Here is a 22239-nt window from a genome sequence, read left to right on the forward strand (position 1 = left end):
AGGAGGAGGAGAAGGAAGAAAGAAGACAATACTCGCCAAGGACAGGCGGTATTCAAATGCGTTGGTTGCCGTTGCTTCTGCTTCTGCTGGTTGCCTGTACGGCGAAACGTTTTTACAGACTGGCGAGAGCCGTGGCTGCAGAACAACCGTCATTTTTTCTCTTCTCGTGGGCGAGCGTCTTTCCTTTTTCCCTGCTGCCCCCCTTCAAAAAAGCTGCCAGCTACCAACTCTGGTTTCGCCCGGCGGTGAAACCGCATCGCGCAAAAACCGACGCCTTTGTCCCTTTTCGCGTACGTCACCGAGCTTTAGTACTCATTGCCGGGAAATATAGCGACACGCAGTGACACGCGGAGAATTCCTCGGGGCCGGTCGAACCTTTGTGCCCCGCAAGAACACCGCGTCGTTACCTGGGCATAATTTCCGTTCGCGCGATTATCGGCGAATGCCTGGCTAAAGGTGACGGCCACCGCGGATTCCCGGCACTGTGCGCACGATCGTCAGTCAGCCTTTCATGGAACTCCGGACACCGCGGTGAACGAAAAAACGTGAACGTGGACGGTAGAAAAACGTGGAATTTATCGTTGTATTAAAATTGAGTTAACGATACGAGCGACTGGAGGAAATTGGAAATGTATTAATTAGATAGAACAGCGGTTGAGTATGCTTTGCGCGCGTTTGTCGCTAAAGGGTCAAAGTCCCGATTCTAGGTGCATAGATACCAGTTCGCTTTCTCGTTTTACTCTGGCCCGATGAATGCACTTTGTCGATGGTTATTAGGCGCGTAACGCGCAAGAATATCGCGATGCGTTTACGGAATAAACGAGTAAGAGGACCGTAAAACCACTTGTGCAAATAAAAGACGATGAAATATTAAAAAAAAAAAAAAAAAAAATTGCGAAAGAAGAGGCTCGATTACAGCGCATAGATAACGACTAATTAGAATCTACTTCTGGTTAGAATCTACGTTCGGAACAACCAATTATACGTTGTTGTACCCTAGATACCAAATATAGATAAACGAACGTGCAAAATCGAATTCTGAGAAGAACGAGTTTGCGCAACCGCAGCGATAGAATGTGCGCACGGGCGTCTTCTCGAAGGCACAATCTAGACATTTTCGAATTCAACGGGTCGCGTTTCGAAGGAATCGGATCGATTTTCCCGCGTGATCCGTAGTCTAGCCCAAAGCCCCAGTTCACGTTCCTCCGAAACAGTCCGGTCGATCGAAGATATCCGGTGCCTTGTTGGGATCATTAGCGTGAGATCGTGTGACGTAACGAGCCAATCAGTGTCCCAACCGTTCGAGTAATGATCGTGTACCAAGAGGTATTAGCATCGTGGACGGACGGACGATACCGTTAAACAAAACTTTACCTGGTGACCCTTGCCCCGGTGGGTCGAGGCGGACTTCACCGATGACGAGGACGATCTTGTCGAATCCGATGCGACCAGCATTTCTCCGAGGAATCGTCGGCTTCTCTGACCTCGGCCACCACCAGGGAAACGGACACGACCGGCTCGAGTGATCTGGATCACGATCCTTGCCTCTGGTCGAGGACGATCGGTTCTTTCTCCGCGTGTTTCTTTCTGCAAAATTCAACGAAATAGGTTTCCTTGATTTTTTCGCTACGATAATCCTCTCCGCCAGACTGGACGGAACTCCGCGCCAAAAGTGTACACTTCTCGGTTACACTTTAAGAAAGGCCTAGAACGCTTTACAAGGCCTATTGCAATAATTTCTTATAATATAAATATTCTACTATCGAATAGAAAAAAATAGGAAAAAATTTGTTTCGATGACTAAAGTATATTATGTATTTTTAATATATGTATTACTCCAAAATACAATGAACGTCATGTATATCCGGCGCTCGTAATGAAACAGTTAATAGGGCCTGAAGACGAACCGATCAATGCCGAGTTTTATTGAAGTTTGAATTATTGAGGCCACGTCTCCAGACGTGGACAAATTTTGGAAAGAGTGCAGTGCAGTCGCTCCGAAAAACAGGAGGAACAGCGCGGCTCGATATCGGTTTGGGCGATCGTGCGATCCGGTCGCAGGTTGCGACGTGGAAATCGTTCAGTTCGATCGGTGACGCAGCAGAACAGACAGACAGTGGCAAAAAGTAATTCACGGGTCGCGGAAGTGGACGCTAGCACAGATACGGCGAATAACACAGGCGAGCTGCGCGTCCACTCGACAAAAATAACGATCATCGGAGACTTAATTGCTATCTTCGATCTGAAAAACGCAACCTCCGTGGAGCGTCGTCCACGCACGGCGACTTGCGGCGTACACGCTTGCCTGTGTATCGTTCATCTCGTTGAACCACAAGTCGACGCGAGCTACGAGGAACAAGCGCGCGATCGAACAAAGAAAAACCTGGAACCGTGAAGAAACGCATTTTCACATGGAACCGGCTTTGATTAATCGCTCGGCCGGCTAATAACAGTATGTCGTGCGCCGCCAATGCGACTTTGCCGACGATTGAAATCTGTTAGTGTGCATAATTCCGTTATAGTCCCTGGCAGCTTCACGAGTTACGTTAACCCTGTCGCAGCGATCCGTGGGCGGTTAATAGGTCAATAGTACTCGCTTCTCTCTTCGTTTGCTCTTTGACGTGCCATTTGACACGCGCGTTCGCGCGTCAGATCGTTCGTTCAAACTTTTAACTATGTCGATCGAGTCGAACAGGCTTTCATGAATAGTACAAACAACATGGACCATGAAACGACGTCCCGCTGAGACGAAACGTCGGATCAGTAACAGATCGTGACCCGATCCGGTCGTGATTACGAGTCCTAGCGTTGCTTTATTGCTATCCGACATTTCGGTGCGCTTAGGATCTCCCAATCTGGGGCAAGATTGCAACAGCTATTACTAAAACCGACACGCGCGAGTGACGTATGCGTTTGCACGGTTGATGTCGATGAAGACAGAACTTTCAGTAAGTGTCAGAAATTTTTCAATCGTGTGAAGCACATTCGCGTATTAACCCGTTGGCTACGGCAAACTTTGAATCGCGACCTACACTGAGAACAGCGAAATTTTTCGTCATTTCAACGTACATTTCTCAGAAAGTATTTATTCGTATTCTGTATTGAATTGTTAGTACACGTACTAAAAATTTTCTTAGTAATTTTGAACTTTATTTTATAATGTATCTAACAATCTAGTAAGGTATAACACAATTCGAAACATGGATGAATATATAATCCTATGTCACATATCTTGCATGTTTTTTACATATTTGCTGCATTTTGTAATTAATTTATTACCACACCGTTTCATTTTAAGGGTATTAAATAAAATAACTGTAAAATAATCGCATTTAAATAATATGGAAGGTATGTAATTGTTTAAGTAGACTCACTTACGTCTGATTCAATATTTTTTTATTGCAATTACTGTCAATAACATTTGCCAGACTCCTATAGGAGTTAATTTTCTTGTATGTTTCCTGAAAATTTTGGGTTTCGGAAACGCGAACGTATATGGAGAGGCGGCGGTGCGTGGCACGCAGAGCGTTCGTGGTCACGCGAAAGCCGAGTCGTGTGGGTGTGGGTACCCGTCGATCACGATCGATAAGACCTGCGAAAGGATAGAAAACGAACACAGCTCTTCGTCGCCGTTGAACCCGCGGGACCTCTCAGAAGTCTCTCTGGCTGGAAAGACAGCGAGTGCATTGTCCTGGTTCGTGGCCACGATAGCGTGCCTTTCCGCGACCGGGTATCACGGTGAACGGTCGGGGTTCAAAGGCGCCGACCGGCTGCCACGCTGACGCTGAATTTCACCAAATAGGTATATAGCGGCCACATAATGCGCGCATTATATTCAGCAACGGCCAGCCGAGCCGGCTCGCGTTTGACCAGCCTCCGAGTGTCTTTGCATTCGGACGAAAGGCAAACCGACGTCTCGTCGGGTCCTTCTGTTCCCCACCTCGTCGCGCGCGAGCTTTCAAACTGGCGAGATAACCGCGAGTCGTTCGAAATATGTGTGGATGTATTTGGTCCGCGGGACTTTCGCTTTTCGTTTTGATTTTTCGAGGAGGCGCGCGCGAAAGAGGGGCCGACGTTTGTGTCCATCTCCCGGCTCGTCTCTTCCGGGTACTTTGCCGAAGCCATCCGGAGACGATGGGGAGTGTAAATTTGAGAAACTAAAAGGGAAACACCGGGAGAAGCGGTGCGGAGGTTCGAGGCCTTTACGGTCGAAATTCTTGCAGTCCTGAATCTGAGACACTCTGACAGCGACGAAGTTTACGTTAATTAATAGAAGCTCGTATCTCGTATCTCGTGTCTCGTCAGTCTCGCGCAGCTTCCTCGAGGCGCGACGAACTTTCAATTTCCATCCTCCTCGAATCAGCCTTCGCCGAGCAGCCTTGTCGATCGATAAGAGGCACACGTTCGTCGTTCGACAAAAAGTATCCCTCGCAGATCGGGTTTCTTATCGCAACGTGGTGCGGGTGATTTTTGAGATTCGAGAGCTCTGGGCGTCGATGAGATCACTGCGGAACGTAATGCACAGCCTCGATGACGTTGAATTAATAAAGGAAACCGTCGGACGGGGTCCTGGTTCCCCGAGGAGGGCCGGAATCGGCGGCTGGACGGGGAAACGGATGCGAATCGACGCGCAGAAGGATGCAAAGCGACAGTTAGGACAGGAACACGGTCGAGGAAAGGCAGCGCGTTGCCTTCGTCTGAAGAATCAGACAGAGAGAAAGAGAGAGACGCGTGTCTAAGAGAGAGGAGCAACTGCACGGTACGTGGAGGGAGGGAAACAGCGAGCACGGAGAAGACGACGGACGAAGAAAACAAGAAGAAGCGAAGGATCTCGCGAGCGAGCCACACAAAACCCGAGGTGCTGGCGAGCGAAACGAAGAGTAAGAGGGACGAGAACCAGCCCGAGTCCAGGCCATCCAGCCACGAAAAGGTGTAGGGCAAACATATACAGGGTGTGCCGTAAAGTCGTGTTACTCCAATTTATCTCGAGAAGAGATACTGCTTTTGCGACTTGAGAGTCGACCAACGATTAATAATCTATGATTGAGATGGTTGTCGAAACGACACGGGAGTCGAAACGACGCGCGTTTACGCGATAGCGTCTGCGTTATACGAGTCAAGAATGTCGTTTTTTAAGGAAGAAAAAAGGAAATAAAAGAAAAAGAAATAGACGATTCTATGAAGCAGAAAACTATATTTCGTGTACGCGATACTAACAATCTTGTCCTCGTCTAATTATTCATTCGTAACTGATACCGACCACGGAAAGAGAGATCGAGAGTTTGCCGCTGGCAAACCAGCCATTATTTTATAAACTTTCGATAAGACGTTTGACGCCTGGAGTTACGCGCGAACTCAGTGAATCGTGTCGAAAGACAGGTAGCGATGGAAACGAACAAAGCGGAGAAATCGATCGAGAAATCAAGTGATTTATCCGTGAATGTCACGGCCACGCTGCGCTGCTCGTCGTTGATGCCGTTGGGTATTGGGCAAACTCGGGTCCTCACGGACGTCCGTAGCATCTCCAAATAAACTAGAACGAGCCACGCCGGAGCGAAACTGCGGCAAAAAGAGAATTGGACTCGCTGGAGCGAGCAGAGAGCATACAAATGCATCGCCGAGGTTCACGAACGTGACATCGCGGATCACCCGGCGAAGCCGAGTATTCGAAGATTAAGTTGCAATTAAAACGCAGTTTCGCTCGATTCGTCTCGGATGTCGGAAATCGAACGATCTTTCGATCGCAGCGTGTCCGTTTCGCAGGAACGAACGAGATGAAAAATAATCGACGATCCCTTTCTTGAAATCTATGACTTTACACCAGTCTTTACTAATTGCCGAATAAACATTTCATCTCCATCGCGAGTCGCGTAACAACGCGGCGAAATATTTCGTTGTAACGTTGCTTGGTTTCCAGCTCGGGTCCGGTTGGCCTTTGTTTTTTATTAGCTGTCACGTTATTGCCCAGCGCGTTATCACTTTCCTTCTCGTTAGGAGAGGCGCGATAGCGTCTTCCAGTTCTTACTTCCCGGTACGCGAGCGGTCGAATCGCTTTACACCTGACGAGCTCGTTGATTGGCCGACGCGAAATTTCACGAGCGGTCCCCTGATAATGCGTTCGCTTTTGGGCCGAGGAGAGCAGCAACTCGCGGGGCCCGGGACAAAAACGAGCGACAGGAGAAAAGCCAAAAGAGATAACAGCGTGGGGGGTGAAGGGGTATGCGAACGGTCTCCGGAGGGGGCTGCAGAACCGGAATTTTATACAGTGGCGTAACACACTGGGTAATACGCAGAGAATCACGAAACTCCTCGGTCGAAGGCTACCGCTCCTGGTCTCTCTCTTTCCTTTCCTCCGACTTTTTCTCTCTCGTTTCGTTTCGAACGCTTGGCGTCCCCCTTGGCGTCGTATCTTCCTTCTCTTTTTCTTTTTTTTTCTTTCTTCGTTTTTCTCTCATCTGGCCGGGGTCGAGATCTCGTTGTTCGATTAGCCTTTCGACGAGGTGGACTGCCCTCTTATCACGAATGCCTAAGATTCGCTCTTCGCCGGTCAATTAAGTAACCTGCGTTACACGGCTAATTAATTTTGCGAGGCAATTAATTAAGCCTCGTTTGGTCGAATCGGTCAAGTGCGGTCTATCTGCTGGGACGGTTCAACGTCTCGATCGTTTTCGACGAAAACTTCGATCCGTCATAAATCAATTGTGACGCGTTAAAGTTGCTAGCATTTCTTCGCGATCGTTTAGCCTGAATCTTGCCTGACTGGTAGCGTTTTGGCCGTCGTTTCGTACCCAAAAAATCTTCCATTATCTTGTAATATACGCACGGTCGATTTTTCAGAATGATGATTTGATAAAAAGCGAAAAAAGGAGAAAAGAAAGGGGGAAAAAAGAGAAAGGGGAGAACTGGCAAAAAGAATCATCGATAAGGAAGAACCGAGTCGGACAATGGTAAGACGAGACGAAGCCACGCGGTGGCGGCCCCTGGCGGCGATGGCCAGAGGTAGCGATGACCTTGCCAAGGTCACCGCGTCCTAACTACACCCTTCCCTCATTCTTTCTCCGTCCCTCTTTCGGCCTACATGGCCCTTATTATTATAAAGCAGTTGCCCTGATTCCTCCGAGGCCGTGTGCCATTCATTCGCCTCTCGTTCGTCTTCTGGCTGCCCTCCCCACCCCTTTCACCAGCCTTTTTCTTCTCTTCACTTTTTGTCTCGTTACATGCACGGCCTTTCTTCAACGTCTCGCCGGCTTCGACGCTGAAATCGAAACTGCCCCGGACCGAGGCCATTACCGCGTCTCTATTGTGCGACGCTCTGTTTCGAGGCTGGCTGGCCGCTTCATTTCCCTTTTTCCTACCTTCTCGTTCATCGTCCGCGCTATTATTTTTACGCTACGGCACGAACGATCACGATTCTCGTTTTTCCCCCACGGAGCCGAGATCTTGGCGCTTCTCGGTTTTCGTCACAGTAGCTTGGGTCGGATTGCTGGATAGATGTTTGAACAAAGCCGTTTTTTCTCGAGTCCTGAGCAAATAGAACGAAAGAGGATAATTACTCGTCGATGATCGCTGGTCTCGAACAGGTTGCAACGAATAACGATCTACGCTCAATTAGGAGTCTGTTCGGAGAGACACATTTTCAAGAAAGTAATATTTGCGCAAAGCTTCTGCGTTTAAAGTGAAACATCGCGTAATAAATACGTTGCCTCGCGTACGTCGGGTGGAGATTTTTAGAAGCAGCGATACAGGCACGCCACGTTCAGTTAACGTATCTCAACACGTGAACTCACTTTACTCGTTCCAGAGGCAAGAACGGGGATTCCTCGGCGGTTCAGGAGGCTGGCAACGGTAGCAGTGGCGGAGGATTGGGAAAATGGCTGCGCGAACATTTGGGCGGCGGCTCGAAGGGCAGCCAGGACAGTGGCGTTCCCTCGAGGGCGATCAGCGGCGCAGTGGTCGAGGGTCCTGGCAACGAGAAACCCTTTGGGAAGACCGTCTACGCTTCGCAAAATCTCTACTGTAGCCTGCCGAGGGACCACGGTCGCCACGCTCACAACGGCGGCCGAAAGGCCGGCCACGGGATCTCGACGAAGATTCAAGGCTACGATCGACAACGATACGCCGGCGCGAACCATCACGAGAAGATCACCTTCAGCGACCTTGGTACATTGACGAGGGGCGGGCCGATCTACGGTAGCGAGGGGAAGACACTGAAGAAACGAAATCGCGATCGGCGGAGGCATTCCCTGAACGAGATCCACGAACAGGGCCGGCAACGTCGGAAGAGGTGAGCGAAAATTCTAATTAAATCTGTCAAACGCGGATGGCGAGAGGAGAAGCGCCAGTTGGAGAAGACAGCGATTTACCGTGGCCGATGCAAACCACAGAGTCATCCTTCTGATCTACGACGACCGCAGATACGCGGCGAGATTAATTTAATTTGTTCAAGCCCACTCGTACCGTCCGCGAGTAAACCGAGTCGGTTTGTTTGCTCGTGTTTCGGGGCTAGGCGTAATTGAAAACTCGATCGTTACGCGGAACTCGGCCAGCTCGTACGCGCCGGGACGTTTCGCACAGTGTCGGAGAATAATTATACGAACAAACGTATGACAAATGACGGGTGCATTTTTTGCGGCCGGTTTTAACAGTACCTGGATTTCTGGTTGCTCGTTTTTCGGATGTTCTGGAGAAACCCGTTCTCGGGGAGAGTACACTCGAGTCCATTAAAGCTACTGCGTACGTTGTCCACATTACGATTAAAAGCGACACGGTGCATTCAAAGTTTGCAAGAAATTCGAACGCTCGCGCGCCGCCGCGTTTATACCGCGGTAACAAACGACCACCATGCCGGTGCAATTAATTTCACGCGGTGACTCGCGCGCCGCGAGGTGGTTTTCTTCCTCGCGGCGGCGGTTTTCCAACGCCAGGGAATCACTACTCGATGCACGGTTAGACGAGCGTTCCTTTTTGTCTCTCTGAACGCGGGACGCGTCCTGGCAATCGTGGGGAATTTCGAGGAAGCCTCGCCGCTCGGGAGACATACGAAGCCACGTTTTCTCTCTCCTTTCGATAATAAACAACGCGTCGAAAAAGGAAATTACGAAGGCTAGCCCGCGGTACGTTTAACGCACTTCGTCCCAACACGGCTTTCGACAAAAACGAACCGGGAGTCGTTGACCGTGCGCGTCGCTGGTGGCTAAGTTTTCTCGCGTCTCCGTGTCGAGTCTTCGCCGCTGAACGAACACTGAATCATCTGCTGGAAAATTGCGCCACGAAATGCGTCGAAACGGAAGCGTTACGCGTTACGCGCATATTCGCGAGCGTAATGAGACAATATGATTTCCATCGGCATGAGAAAGCCGACTGGCGTTTCGCAGTTGCTCAAAGATAATAAAAGAGGAAAGAAAGGGAAGAGTGTCGTTGCATCGCAAGAGCTGTCGTACTTTCGTTGCACGTCCGTCGGGCAGATTGTTTCTGACGGAGAGTGTCGAGTCATCGAACGAGTGCAGATGCCGATGCTCGTACGCGCGCGTTACGACAGACTTTAATGCCAATTCATTCGACGAAATTATAAAACACGCGCGATTCGCGGTTCTGCTACTCGGGCTCTGGCCGTTTGCAACACGTGGAATTCGCAGTCACGGTATTGTACAATTTCCTGCGAGGGAACACATCCCGCGGGGTGTAACCTCGATTTTTCTTCGTCCAGCGTTCTCCTCTCAAACGGTTGTTCGAACACGATCGCTGTAACGTTGGGATCTCTGTGTGTATTGTTTCGTCAATAGCGAGGGAAAGTTTGAAAAGATAAAAGTATTTCGGACTTGGACGCAACGTGCCTATTTTAAAATAGTATTCAATTCCATACCATTTCCCATAACTTGCCTATTTCTATCTTTATCTTCGAACAAAATCGTCTTTGGCTACTTTGATTTGCCAAACTGACTGTGCTTGATTGTTTCTACAAAAATCAACATAGTTATGCAGGACTTCCCCGTCATTTTTCCGCGCATGGACGCCGGTCCCATAAGCAGCCAGTGCGAATCAGCAAAGAAAACTCCCGGTGGGGAAACCACCCCACGTTCAGATACGTATCGACGCTCCTTTCATAGCCGTCGAGATGAAACCACTCTCAGCTAGGATGATTTAACGCGGCAGTTGGCCGGTGCCCCCGCGAATGTCCGGTCATCACGACCATAGTAAGACGCCAGCTCCTTACGCTGGTTGTAAGTGTCCACGACTGGTATGCGGCCAGTATGTACGTCCGGGATATATGGTTATCTTCATGCTCGTCCTTCGTATAAGGCCCTCTTCATGTTGCACGTAGCTCCGTGCTTCGCGTCACGGAGAGGATCTGTGCCCGCGCAGCCCGCGAAATACCGACGTGGCCAGAGTTCGTCGGTACCCGCCGCGTTGCGCCTTGCGCCAGAGAAAGCAGCGCAAAGAGAGAAAGGGACAGACAGAGAACGAGAGAGTACGCGAGAGAAGGACGCGGCCAGCAGGGTTGTTGGGCCCTGAATTTACGACGGAGACCGAGATAACCTCGATAGCCCGACACGAGTATATTGCCGCCCCGAAGACGGTCAGCTGTCTATCGCGTTTCCCCGTTTCGCTGCCTCTGCTGACTCTACGCGCGCGCTCTGCAATTTCGGGAATGCGTTTCTCTTTCGCGGCGAGGACGCGTAAAATTTGGACGAAAGCAATTTCTTTCCGCTGTCGACACGATGATCGACAACCGTTCACCGGCGATCGATAACGCTGAAACGACACCGAGGGAATTACTGAGATGGCAACTATCACGACGTCGAGGCCTACGCGCCATCGATCGGGTGACTGAGCAAACGCAGCCATCGCTGTAACGTAGTATGCATATTTCTCACTCTCATATCTGCTCGACGGTGGTTTATTAATGCTCGCCCGGCCTATAAACGATGGCTGGAGAGCCGTACCAGCTGGCTCACCGGCGAAAAGTATTACTCCTTCTGGCCTGCGACAGCGAATGTGTTCTACAAAGCACGGGAATATCGTACAATCGGAGGCGGACGTCTTGGTACGTATCCACGTCAATGCAACGTACGACGGTGGAAGGTGCTATACCTGTCACCGGCTCGGCTCATTCGCGTACACGCACGCGTACTTGTCTATTTCACTCTTTCGCTACCATCGAAAGAACCTTTTAAGTAACGACGTATTCTCACGAGCCACGCTCGTAGATACGACACGATTGCGCCTACTTATGCGCGCAGGTGCGCGCCGACGTTTGTATTCGTACACGCGCGTTTCATCGACGCGCGCTCGTAACCGGTGCGCACATGTTACGCATACATCCATACAGGCGAAGCGTACAACGGCGTATACGCACACGAGCACGAGAGCGAGATATAGCCGGATTCGGCGTTGTGTTAATGTGTTCGTTAGGCAGGTTACACCGACACGTTCCGCGCCGGGCAACACTCGCTCTTCTTTCCTTCTCTGCCAAATTCTCTCTCAAGGGGCCAGCTTTCCCTTCCCTGCAATGCTTCTTCGATCATCGACCAACTCCCCGTGGTCCATCGGCGCTCTCCCTACTCTCCCTCTCTTTCTTTTTCTCTTTGTCTCCCCTTTCTTCGTTCACCTTACTCTTAAACTCTCTCCTCCGTCGTTCGCTTTCCTGCAGGCTTTCTTGAGCTAAATATAGCTAGAGCTCAGATATAAATAGAATAACCCCGCGGGCTAAGATGGCCGGGGTCAGCTCTTCGTTCTCTTCTTCTTCTTCTTCTTCTTCTTCTTCTTCTTCTCCTTTCTCTTATTTTTATTCTTGCGCCTCTCCTCCTCCTCCTCTTCCTTCTCCACCTCCTTCTTCTTCTTCTTCTTCCTCTTCTTGCCAACTGCTGATTTTTCTTTGGATTCTTTTCTTTTTTTTTTTGCTCTCCTGGGCTCACCAGAATTTATCTGTCCCCTCGGTGTTCGTACGACTACTCCGAAGGGTTTAACATCTTCGTGTCCATCCCGGGCTGTTCCATCGGCCGACCTTAGGCCCAGGAGGTCGGTTCCCTCGATAAAAGGTTGCTGACTCGATCCCTCGGCCGATGCGTGCCATCCTTCGGAAAGCCCGAGGTTTCGGCTGTATTTGCGTGTTCTCCAGTTTTATTGCCCGCCTCGCTGTCTCCTGCGTGAAATAAACGCCGTGTTCTGTTGCGACACGCGTTTCTCCGTCGGCTACCGCGTAAACATTCAAATTCTAATCCCGTCGAACCTCCTCGTCGAACGTTCCGAGTGAAACGAACGTGGATGGAGAGAACGTGACGTAACCGAGTTAAACGTCTGTTAGGTATTCCATTTTCGTAGGATTTTGGGTCGTGAGACCGACTCGTATTTCTTTTGAAATCGAAGGCACCGAGTTTCGAGTGTAATCGTACACGTACAGTCCGCGGAATATTCTGCGTTTATCATTCTCTGTACGAGAGCCAGAGGTCGCAGAATCGAAACAAGCAGAAGAGAAACAAGAAATGGAGGAACAAGAAGAAGAAGAAGAAGAAGAAGAAGAAGAAGAAGAAGAAGAAGAAGAAAACGAGGAAGACGGCTGGAGGCTCCGTTCGACCCTGGCCAGGGCCGTATCGGCGGGATTAATGGCAGTGACATCCCGCTCGTGGCCAGATGAGATTCTCCGGCTCGATCGCGAGAACAGGCGGAAGAAAGAGGAAGAGAACCGACAAGGAGGAGGAAAGCTAGCACGCCGAGAGCGACAGACAGGGAGAGAGTGAACGAACGAGAGACGGAGGAGACGAGCGAAAAAGAGTGAGGAAGGAGAAGATGTCCAGAAGAAGAAGAAGAAGTCGACGACGACGACGACGACGACGACGAAGCGCGGTGGAGGTGGATGCGAGCCGGGTACGTTGACCTTAGGATTCGATGCGCGTCCTTGAGGATACCAAGATGGCGGGTTTATGCAACCGGCCACAATGGTATCCGCTGCAGGCTACGGAGCGTAGTCTCTCTCTCTCTCTCTCTCTCTCTCTCTCTCTCTCTCTCTCTCGTCGCGTTCTATTTGACGCACGACGCGATTCGACGCGGCTCTGCATTCTCGCTCGGGGAACTCTCGAGTGTGCGCGCGCGTACACGTTTCCAGCGTTCTCGGTGGTTTCCTCCGGCCTCCTCCTCTCGTGGAACAGCGCGCTTCTTTCTTCTAGAAGAGCGCACGAGCGCACGCACAACGTGCGTACGGCCGGCACCGGCGTGAGCTTAAGACGCGCCGTTAAACCCAGTCAGTCCAGTTTCCATCGGCGCAGCCTGCAACGCGACGAGCCACGGGTACACGGCGTCGATTCGAAAGGAAATCAAATCCGTGGAAAGGCCAACGAACGGCTTGCGATGCGCGCCAGAGCGCACGACCTCCGCCACACTTAGCACGCGCGCGCACGCGTGTACCGGTCGCGCGAAATGTGGAAAAGCGACTCGATCATTCTCCTCGATGGATTCTTAGAGCGTTCCCGTGAATTATACTCGTCAAATACCGACGAGCTATCAAGGCACGTTTGTCGTTGGATCGTCAACGAGCCTGTTCTCTCCGTTCCGAACCGCTTTTTTCCTCTCCCCGCCTCCTCCCCATTCTTTTCGTAGACTCTCATGTTATTCTCTGTCTCTCTCTCTCTCTCTCTTTCTCTCTCTCTCTCTCTCTCTCTCTCTATATATATATATATATACATACACTGCACCGCGAGATCGGCTAGAACGATCCTCTGTCTCCGTGTGACATTCTCTGCATTCCGGACAATGACCATCGACAGCAGGCAGTTGATATTTTTACTTGTTAAAACGATCGATCGGTTTCTTTTCGGTCTGTACGTAGCGCGACCGCGTTCTCTGGTTGCGTGTGTCCCGACGGCGCACGAGAACATTAGCGTCGGAACGGCCAATAAATTTCGTCGCGGCCTGTCCGCCGGCCATAAAGATTCGGGAACTGGAACTCAGGAAATTGGTACGTCAGTGTCATCGGTACACAGATGTAAAAACTTGTTTCTTCTTCCTGCTGCACGCATATATGTATATATCGCAGTAGAGGAAAAACCACAGGGATTCGATACTTGACAATCGAAGCTTGCCCGCAGTGACGACCCTCTTGGAGCATCCGCGCACCGACCGGGAACGCGCGTGTGTGTGCGCGCGCGCTTGTGAGGGGGAGTTCGCGTGTAACCGTCCGCGTGCATACGGCATCGAGGCATATACACACAAGTACACCTGCACAGACAGGGTACAGATGCACGTACGCAGAGGGTACACATACGCGAGTGAAGCAGGGATCCTTGATCCTACAGGAATGCAGTCTTGGCGGCCCACGCGGCCTCAAGTACCTCGCTCTCTGTCCTCGTCTCTGGTTCGGCCGCCGGGTTGCCTCGTTTCTCTTTCCTTCTTCGTTTTCACGAGATCTAATCCCCGTAGGGCCACGTTCGTAAAGCAAAGACTGGCGTTGGTCGAATGCACGCGCCTCCTCACGTTATTCCGCATCTTTTCCTCGATGAACACCACGAATACCACCGCGTTGTTTAACGTGGATTTGCGTAAAACGCGAAAGAAAAGAGAAAAGAAAAGGCAAAAGACGCGAGTTACGAAACATTGGCGCGCGCGATGCCGATAAAATTCTCGTGTACGCGAAGGGCAATGGGTAGATGATAATCGGCGCGGTTGGCCGTTCGTTTGACCGACAATGACCAAGACAAATCGCCGTTACTACTGTTATTCCCGGTATCGTCCGTGAAATCTGAACTCGAGAAATCAAACGCGGGCGATTTATCAGGCGAGCGCAGATTCCTCGATTAAAATGGAGAAAGATCCTATACGATAAATCGTTCGAAGCGCAGAAATCCAAGCGGGCACGGTAAATCAAGGGAAACCGAATCCGAGCTTGCGCTGGGTGGCTCGTTCCGCTGAAGCTCCCTCGAGAGCACCATTCGCTTCGTACATACATACACAGGTTGTGTCTATGCTTTCCTTCGCCGTGTACCAGCGAGAGCAAAGTGGGGTAGAACGAAATAGAGAAAGGAAGGGGAGAGGAGAGAGGGAATGAAAACGACATAAAGGGGAGAACAACAACACATGGCGTTGCCGTGGTATCGCGATTTTTCGCGACCGCGACGTACGCGCTGGTTATTAATTCCTGGCCGTTTAACGTCTGGCGAAAAGAACTATACTCTCGGGTTTCAGCTCGTTGTGTTCCACGGTTCGTGCGGTTCTTGCGTGATCGAACGAGCCACGTCCCCCATAAATAAACTTTTCATACATCAGCGCGGAGACGGTGGCAGTGTGGAATAAAGCACATCGAGAGATGAAATCATAGCCTGCGCGCCGCAGGATACACCGTGCGTACGCGCGTGAGACGGTGTCCGGTAGCTCGCAGCGCAGTTTAATCGACGTCCCGCGAGAAACTTTTCCTCTCGAGCACATCGCTCGCGAGGACGCGAGACCGGCAAGCGCGAGCAGTTAAACAAGTAACATCGTATACGAGCGACCGGCGCGCTCTCCAGAGGGAACATCATTTTCGATCTCCAAGGTCGACTGCATGCAGCTCTCGAGGCTGCGTTCTCCCTCGAGGAGGCGTTGATCCAGCCACGGCGAATTCGTTCGACTGTTTTCTTCGTCCAGCAGCTGTTTCCTTCCTCCGCTCATTCGTCTACGTTCAGACGCCACGCATAGTTCGTCCTCCCTTTCTTCTCCAATTACGTACGCGCCGGATTTCTCTGCCCGTGACACGTCCTTCGGTTGTTCGGAACATGACGCCACCCACGCAGAAAGGAAAGCTAACCTTTGACGTCGTGCTGAAACACGACGATGACAAGGTATCTTCTTACATCGAGGATCTGACCGGGATCTGACTCGTCGACGACAAGGATACGATCTTGATACGTTTCTCATTCCCTTGGAACGATCGCTTCCCAATTTCGCTCTCGTTAGATTCCCAAATATAAATTCGACGTGAGCCATGCTTTGGACGATATCGATGAAATGAATGATTTTGGGTTCGAAGGGGAAGAGGAAGATGACCGAATCGAAGGGGAGGAATCGGAGAGGGACGAACAGTCCGCATGGGACGTTATTTCTGGTCTACTTGAAGATGACAAGTACGAGGAGGAAGAAGCAGGCGAAGGGGAGGAGATGTCACTTCCCACGACGGTCTCTACCGTCGAAAAGGAGATTGAAAGGGAACCACCGAGTCCGGAAGTGATCGAGCCCGTCGAGATACCTCCAGAGGTGCTTCTTCTTTCAAGTTTCTGACCGTTCGCTGTTTTCCCGCTTTTGATCTAACGTTATGCACCAGGTTTCGGACGAACGCGAGTCGCTTATCGACAAACTGAAAGAGTTACTAGCCGAAAAGTTCGATTTAAATCGGAAAAACAGACTGTATGAGCTGTTGGTCACTCGAAATATGAAGAAGGTCAGGCCAAAGAGATCGGGTCCATTGTTTATGCCTCTCGTTCCATGTTACATAAGTGCTTATTATTACTCTATTTCATAAGAGTTTGATAAACTGTCGTTCGAACAGACTCAACAGCGAATGACACCCGCGGATCCCACCAAGACCCGCGAACAAATGGAAGAAGAATACAAGGTAGTGCTGCGCGAGTACAAGATACAAGTGGACGAGATACTAACTAGGCAGGTCGAATTGACGTACGAGTTGGAGAGTTACACAGCCAGGGTCAGCGCGCTCCATGAAGAAGACAATCGAATCTTTAAAGAGTTTTTGGACCGACAGAAAGAGATATCCGTCGGTTTGATTTTCTCGAAAACCGGCAGAAAGCTCACGGAGAAGATGATGGATAATTCGACGCGTCGTCAGGTGTTTTTCCCTCTTTCTCTGCCAATTTCCCGTCTCTTCTAAATCGTCGATAATTTTTCCGAGGCTTTTCCGTCAGGCTACACGACGCATGATCCTAGCCCAAGATCGCCGCAACTACGTATTGCTTCAGCACCGTCTCGACTATTTGAACGTGCAACTGAAAATCGCCGAAACCTTGGGAGAAGGAATGACCGCGATGGATTACGAGGCGCTTCACATTGCTAATCTTGGGTATAAAGACAGATTGGACGACAGAGATCGTGAACTGGAGAAGCTTCGAAACAAGTACGTTTCAAGTCTATCGGCTACCTTCGGATACTTTAAGCGACTCCTCTCGCGATTGTTGTTGACTAGGATCGCAAAAACGGTGAATGGCGTGGCTCAGTACAAGGAAAAGGAGGTGTGCATAGTAGATGACATAGAGTTCGAGCAAATAAATCTCGATCACTATCGCGAGCTAAACACCGAAATTCGGGAACGCGTGAATATCGCTCACGTGGCGTTGAACGAGGTACGGGAGACTTTGAACGAGAAGAACATCGCTGCTGGACTCTTAGTGTCTCAGTAAGCTTATTTAACTCAGTTAGTCGAATGGTTTTATTCGAGTTCGTGTCACTGGGGTTTTTTTTTTTTCACTTAGGCAAGCGTTGATGCAAATGCAGAAAATGATAACGATGAAGGAAGAACTGACGAACAAAATCAAGATGATCGAGCAAGAGATCGAATTGTACAAGTCAATGAAATAAACGACCAGGAAGAGCCAATTATCGCGCACGACACTCTCGTAGAGTAACAGCAATTACCACTGGTTAATGTTTATTTCGTGAAACGTAAATCGACTGTGCTAAGACAGAGAGTCTCCGCTATTTATAGAATTCAATCTAGTCATCTGATTATTTTAAATATTGCACGCCCATGTAACTGTCTCGGTTATCTCGCCAGCAATTTATCACCGTTCTCACTGCATTCGAATGGAGATTCGCGACTCTCTTTGGAATCGTATTAATTTGATCGGCCGTGTCAGACCGCCTACAGGGACTTCAAGATCGATTCGTCGACGCGATCACGAATATACGTATTTATCGAGTCACCGAGTGATCTCCGTCTATCGCGAGACTTTTTCCTCGTCCGCGCAGCAGCAGGTTTTTTTTCATCGAGAAACGCATTAATTAATTATGAAATCGAACCTGTTGAAAAAGAAAAAGGAGAGAAAGGAAGGAAACGAATCCCCATACAAACTCGCGGCAAATTTATGTTTCGTCGTACGCGTGACATGATTTTCCTGTGGTAACCTGAGGCATCGCGACGAAGATAACGCTTGCATGTAACAAATCTCAAAGTTTCCAACGTTGTTTTCTTTTCGCGGATACTCAATGAAAACACGTTATAAATTTTTTTTTTCGTAAACGTTTTTGACTGCTACCTGCTTCGCAATTAAACGATAATCCTGAAGACATAGTACACGCACGACGAAGATACGTAACACGTACCTTTCTTCCGCGATGTAAAAACGATCGCAAAGCTCGCCTGTTCGAATAATAAAAATTCTGTCTTCGGAACAGGTAACCAATAAAAGCCAAACGTTTCTCGAAATAATCTAAAATTTATATTCCATCTTGCTCAATTTTCTGAGTTCCTGACACCGTTGGCCATATATTTATCTTGGCTGATTCGATTGTGCGAGGCAACTTTGCAGCGGGTGTTTCTCAATCGCCATTACCACCCGGCAATGAGTTAGCCTTAGATTAGCAAAAGCACTTCATTGTCAGCGTGTAGGTAGTTTCATTCATTCGTCCACCCACTCGCGGGAACGAGATTGTTTAAAAAATTACAAAGGTTATCCACACGCTCGCGCGCGGCAAACTCGCTCCCTAATCAACCCCGGAAAAGGCTATTAATTTTCACGTGGGCGTAGAACCTAGGTACTTTGGCTGACCAGATAAAATCAGACAAGGGTGGATCTCCTGCTGTTCGCATCGAAGGGGCACGGCCATCGATCGAGACTAGCGTACGAGCCCAGCCGAGCTCGAACCTCCTTCGTTCGCGTGATTTTGGGCCAATTAGGACCGGCGTCGAAGCCATTAATTCTTTCTGGTAATTTGTCCGTAGCAGGAATTGATTTAAGACCAACGCGCGTGGATCGAAGGGTAAGACGAATGGTTGCCCACCGTAGCACGAAAAAGAGATGACGTGTCAATTAAGCTACCCTACAATCCAGCGGAAAGTTATATGCAAAAGGCCAGGATGCGTGGTAAGATAAATCACGATAAATGTCGGCTCGAGCGTGCTCGATCGGACGATTATTTATGCCCGTCATTCACGAATCGACGGCTCGTTGACCGTTAACCGCAAACGCGTCCCCTTGTCTGTAAATCATTTAACGAGCTTAATCCTCGGGGTACCTCGTAATATTCGCAGCCTCTGGTATTTCTTTTACTCGCGGCAAATTATTCTCGACTACGGTCTACGAAAGTAGCCGGTCAATTTCTCAACGTTGCGCTTGCTAATTCTTCAGCGTCGATCGTGCAGTCCCCCTCTACGAACCGTTAGAATTCGAACTCAACTACCTGCTAACCTGGCAGCAAGGAAATTCTTTTCCCCCGCGTGCCTTCTTGACGATTCCACTTTCGCACCGCGTCGTATACCTGAGGCTATCTCTACCCATGCGCATCTTCCCAGAAACTTTCCCAGTTTTCTTTGTAGCGCTCTTCCAATATCAGACGCGGGAATCCCAGTTATACGTGTAACTCTCTTCCTATTCTTCGTCGCTATCTCTGGATCTACGAGACTCTTCCGTGACTGTTTCCGCGACACTGACAGAAACGTTGTGTTTCGTGCTAGAATGCCGGCACGGCACTTCGACGAGGGGTATTATTCGCCAGTGAGCAGAGTGGCTGGTCAAAGACAACGGTGTACGAAACACACAGGGAGAGATCCCTGGAAAATTATGCAGATCTGACGTATTTGCATTTAATTAGCATACATGCCGTTCGTTGCCAAGTCCACGGTATGGACTTTCATCTATTTATCATAAAAAAAGTACACGGCAACGGATCTCGGTGGATCCTTTGGTCGCTTTCTCACGTTGCCTCGCCCTAGTTCGATTAAGAGGAGAGGAGGGGGCGGGTGGAATGGGCTCTTTGAATCGATTCATCGTTCGTTCCTTACTCCGACAAATCGTGATGTCACAGTGTTTGTCAGATTCACGTAGACTTTACGACGTGTTTGCATTCTATCTTCACGTCTCACATACCCGAGCACGAAGTGGGACGATCGATCTGTCACGATCGCTTCGTTCCTCTTGCAATGAGATTACGAAGGGTAGCCGCGTTCGACCGACAACAACTGGGATAACAATGTGGGTAACAAGCAAGCGAAACTTCAAAAGTTACTTCAAGATACTGCAATAAGTTGTAACGTTGTTTCGGAGGAATCGTGGTGGAATCGGTAGGAAGAACGAGCCGATTAACCATTTCGGCGATATACAGGCCACTAAAATTTCGCGAGACGAGCAATGTAGCGCGGCAATTACGCGAACGCGGAACCTTTCCGTAAAAGGGAAAACGCACGTTAAGGAATCGTGTCCATTCTCAAGGTCGACCGGTATCCTACCGGCCCCTACCGTAGACTGCATAACGCGTTTCTATTACGCGGTCAATTGCAGCGATTGTTGCGTGCCTCTCGCAATCAACGCCACCGAGCCTGCACACGTGTGCTTTCTCTTTCTCCTCTTCTGCCGCGCCGTCTTTCTCCCTTTTTTGTTCTCGGTGGTTCGAAACCACCGTTAAAAAAAAAAAAAAAAAAAAAAAAAAATACGAGCAAAACACGTACGTCCCTTGATTTATAGCTATTAAAATTACACTGCGCCGTTCCCTTCGTTGGCCCGTGGAGAATGGGAATAATTCAACGCGAGCTAAACATTGAATGACCGATGTCGTAACCAGAATTATACCAGAATTATACATAGGTAGCGGTACTCGCGAGTGTAAGTACGATTGCCCGGGAAAAATGGCGGATCACAGAGAAGCTGTCACGACTGGCAAATTGCTAGGGAAAGATTGACGTTTAATGGATGTCAAAATAACAATACCGGCGATGCAGAGATTAGACGCAATTTGTACTTCGGCAAACGGGGACATGACGCGAGGAAACGATAATCTGGGTGAAATGGAACGATCGATAAATCACGCGGTGAATACTGATTTTATTTTTTGGCGATTCTTTGCCTGGTCGAATTGATAGGAGTTGCAATCGTCTCGCGATTATGTCCGTCATGAATTAACTTTTCGGGGTGTCAACTACTTTAAACGCGTGATGTTACGACGTTTCTTTCTGGAGTTCGACACTGGCTGCTCCAAAACGAGAAAGATGAGAAAGTTCTTATATTTGACCCGGATTCCTAGATTCGAATGATGCAACGTTGAAATCAATCTGAAGGAGGTCGCGTTGCACAATCCTAGGGAAAAGATCCCGAATTTAGCAACCGCAGGTGTATGGCACGACGGAGGCAGTCGATCGTCAGGACACAAAGGCGCCTTTCCGTGACGATTGCGCCACGAGAAAATAGCGTAATCACGGTGATTAACGAGAAAACTATGTCTCCGATGTATTCTGATTGTGGTGCTTCCAACGGCCGGAGCCAGTCGACGATCGGAAACAGGCAGCCACGTGCGTGACACGTATCGTGACGAACAGACAATGCCGCGGATCGATACGCGGCACAGCGATTTAAATACAAGCAGACAGTGACACGCGGGCTGCGCATACCATCGCCTTCTTTCGCGACAGAAAGAACCCAAGAGAGTAGCGAGCAGGCCGGCCTGCTTGCTGTGCGTTCGCAAGTAGCGCGCGGTGTTCCACTCGACGCTCGTCGTCGAGAGCAAACGCGATCCACAGACGCGTCATCTGCCGTGCTCTCGAATATTTAGGAACGGCTTAATGGCGTTGAATCGACCTCGAGGCAGTCGCAGTGGTATCGTGAACGTCGTCCTTGACAAAAGGCAAAGCAGATGGTCAATAAGAGTCTTGCTCGAGTCTTGCATAGTGGTTACGCGCAATGGCGCGTGTGCGACTTCAGCTTTTTTTCAAACTGGCCAGGAACAAAAGGAATGTCGCGTGCGTGGGAGTGCAGCAGCGTTCGTAAACTTTCTACGAAAAGTGAACGGGAGTCGATCATTGTTTGAGTTTAAATTATATTCTTTAGTCCCTCGTGACTTCTTTGAAACAAAGAAACGAAAGATTTGACAGTCTCAAAAACGAATCGAGCGTCCATTAAAGGAGCAGAACGTATTTACTGCCGTAAACGCTTCTCGAAAGTGTGTTCCGTATGTTTCTTGAAAGTACGAAATCGTGATTTTTACGTTATATTGGTAAACGACATGCCCGACCCGTAAAGTCACACCGGGCCGAAATGTACACGGGCGGCATTATGT

General features: G+C 49.5%; 2 protein-coding genes across 3 annotated transcripts in view; one reads left to right on the forward strand and one right to left on the reverse strand.

Moving 5' to 3' along the window:
* LOC122538501 overlaps window positions 1-22239 on the reverse strand; it is a 45784-nt gene that overhangs the window by 21651 nt on the left and 1894 nt on the right. The window contains exon 2 of the mRNA XM_043672644.1: window positions 1375-1587. Within this exon, the coding sequence (XP_043528579.1) occupies window positions 1375-1587 (213 nt within the window). The remainder of the gene's footprint in view (window positions 1-1374; window positions 1588-22239) is intronic.
* The window catches only part of LOC122538499, a 175760-nt gene that overhangs the window by 17438 nt on the left and 136083 nt on the right, over window positions 1-22239 (forward strand). For both annotated transcript variants that reach the window (XM_043672638.1, XM_043672639.1), the window contains exon 2: window positions 7802-8284. In XM_043672638.1, coding sequence (XP_043528573.1) covers window positions 7802-8284 — 483 coding nt within the window. The remainder of the gene's footprint in view (window positions 1-7801; window positions 8285-22239) is intronic.

Source organism: Frieseomelitta varia, unplaced genomic scaffold, assembly GCF_011392965.1.
Source record: "Frieseomelitta varia isolate USP_RPSP 00005682 unplaced genomic scaffold, Fvar_1.2 scaffold_165, whole genome shotgun sequence".
Lineage (NCBI taxonomy): Eukaryota > Metazoa > Arthropoda > Insecta > Hymenoptera > Apidae > Frieseomelitta > Frieseomelitta varia.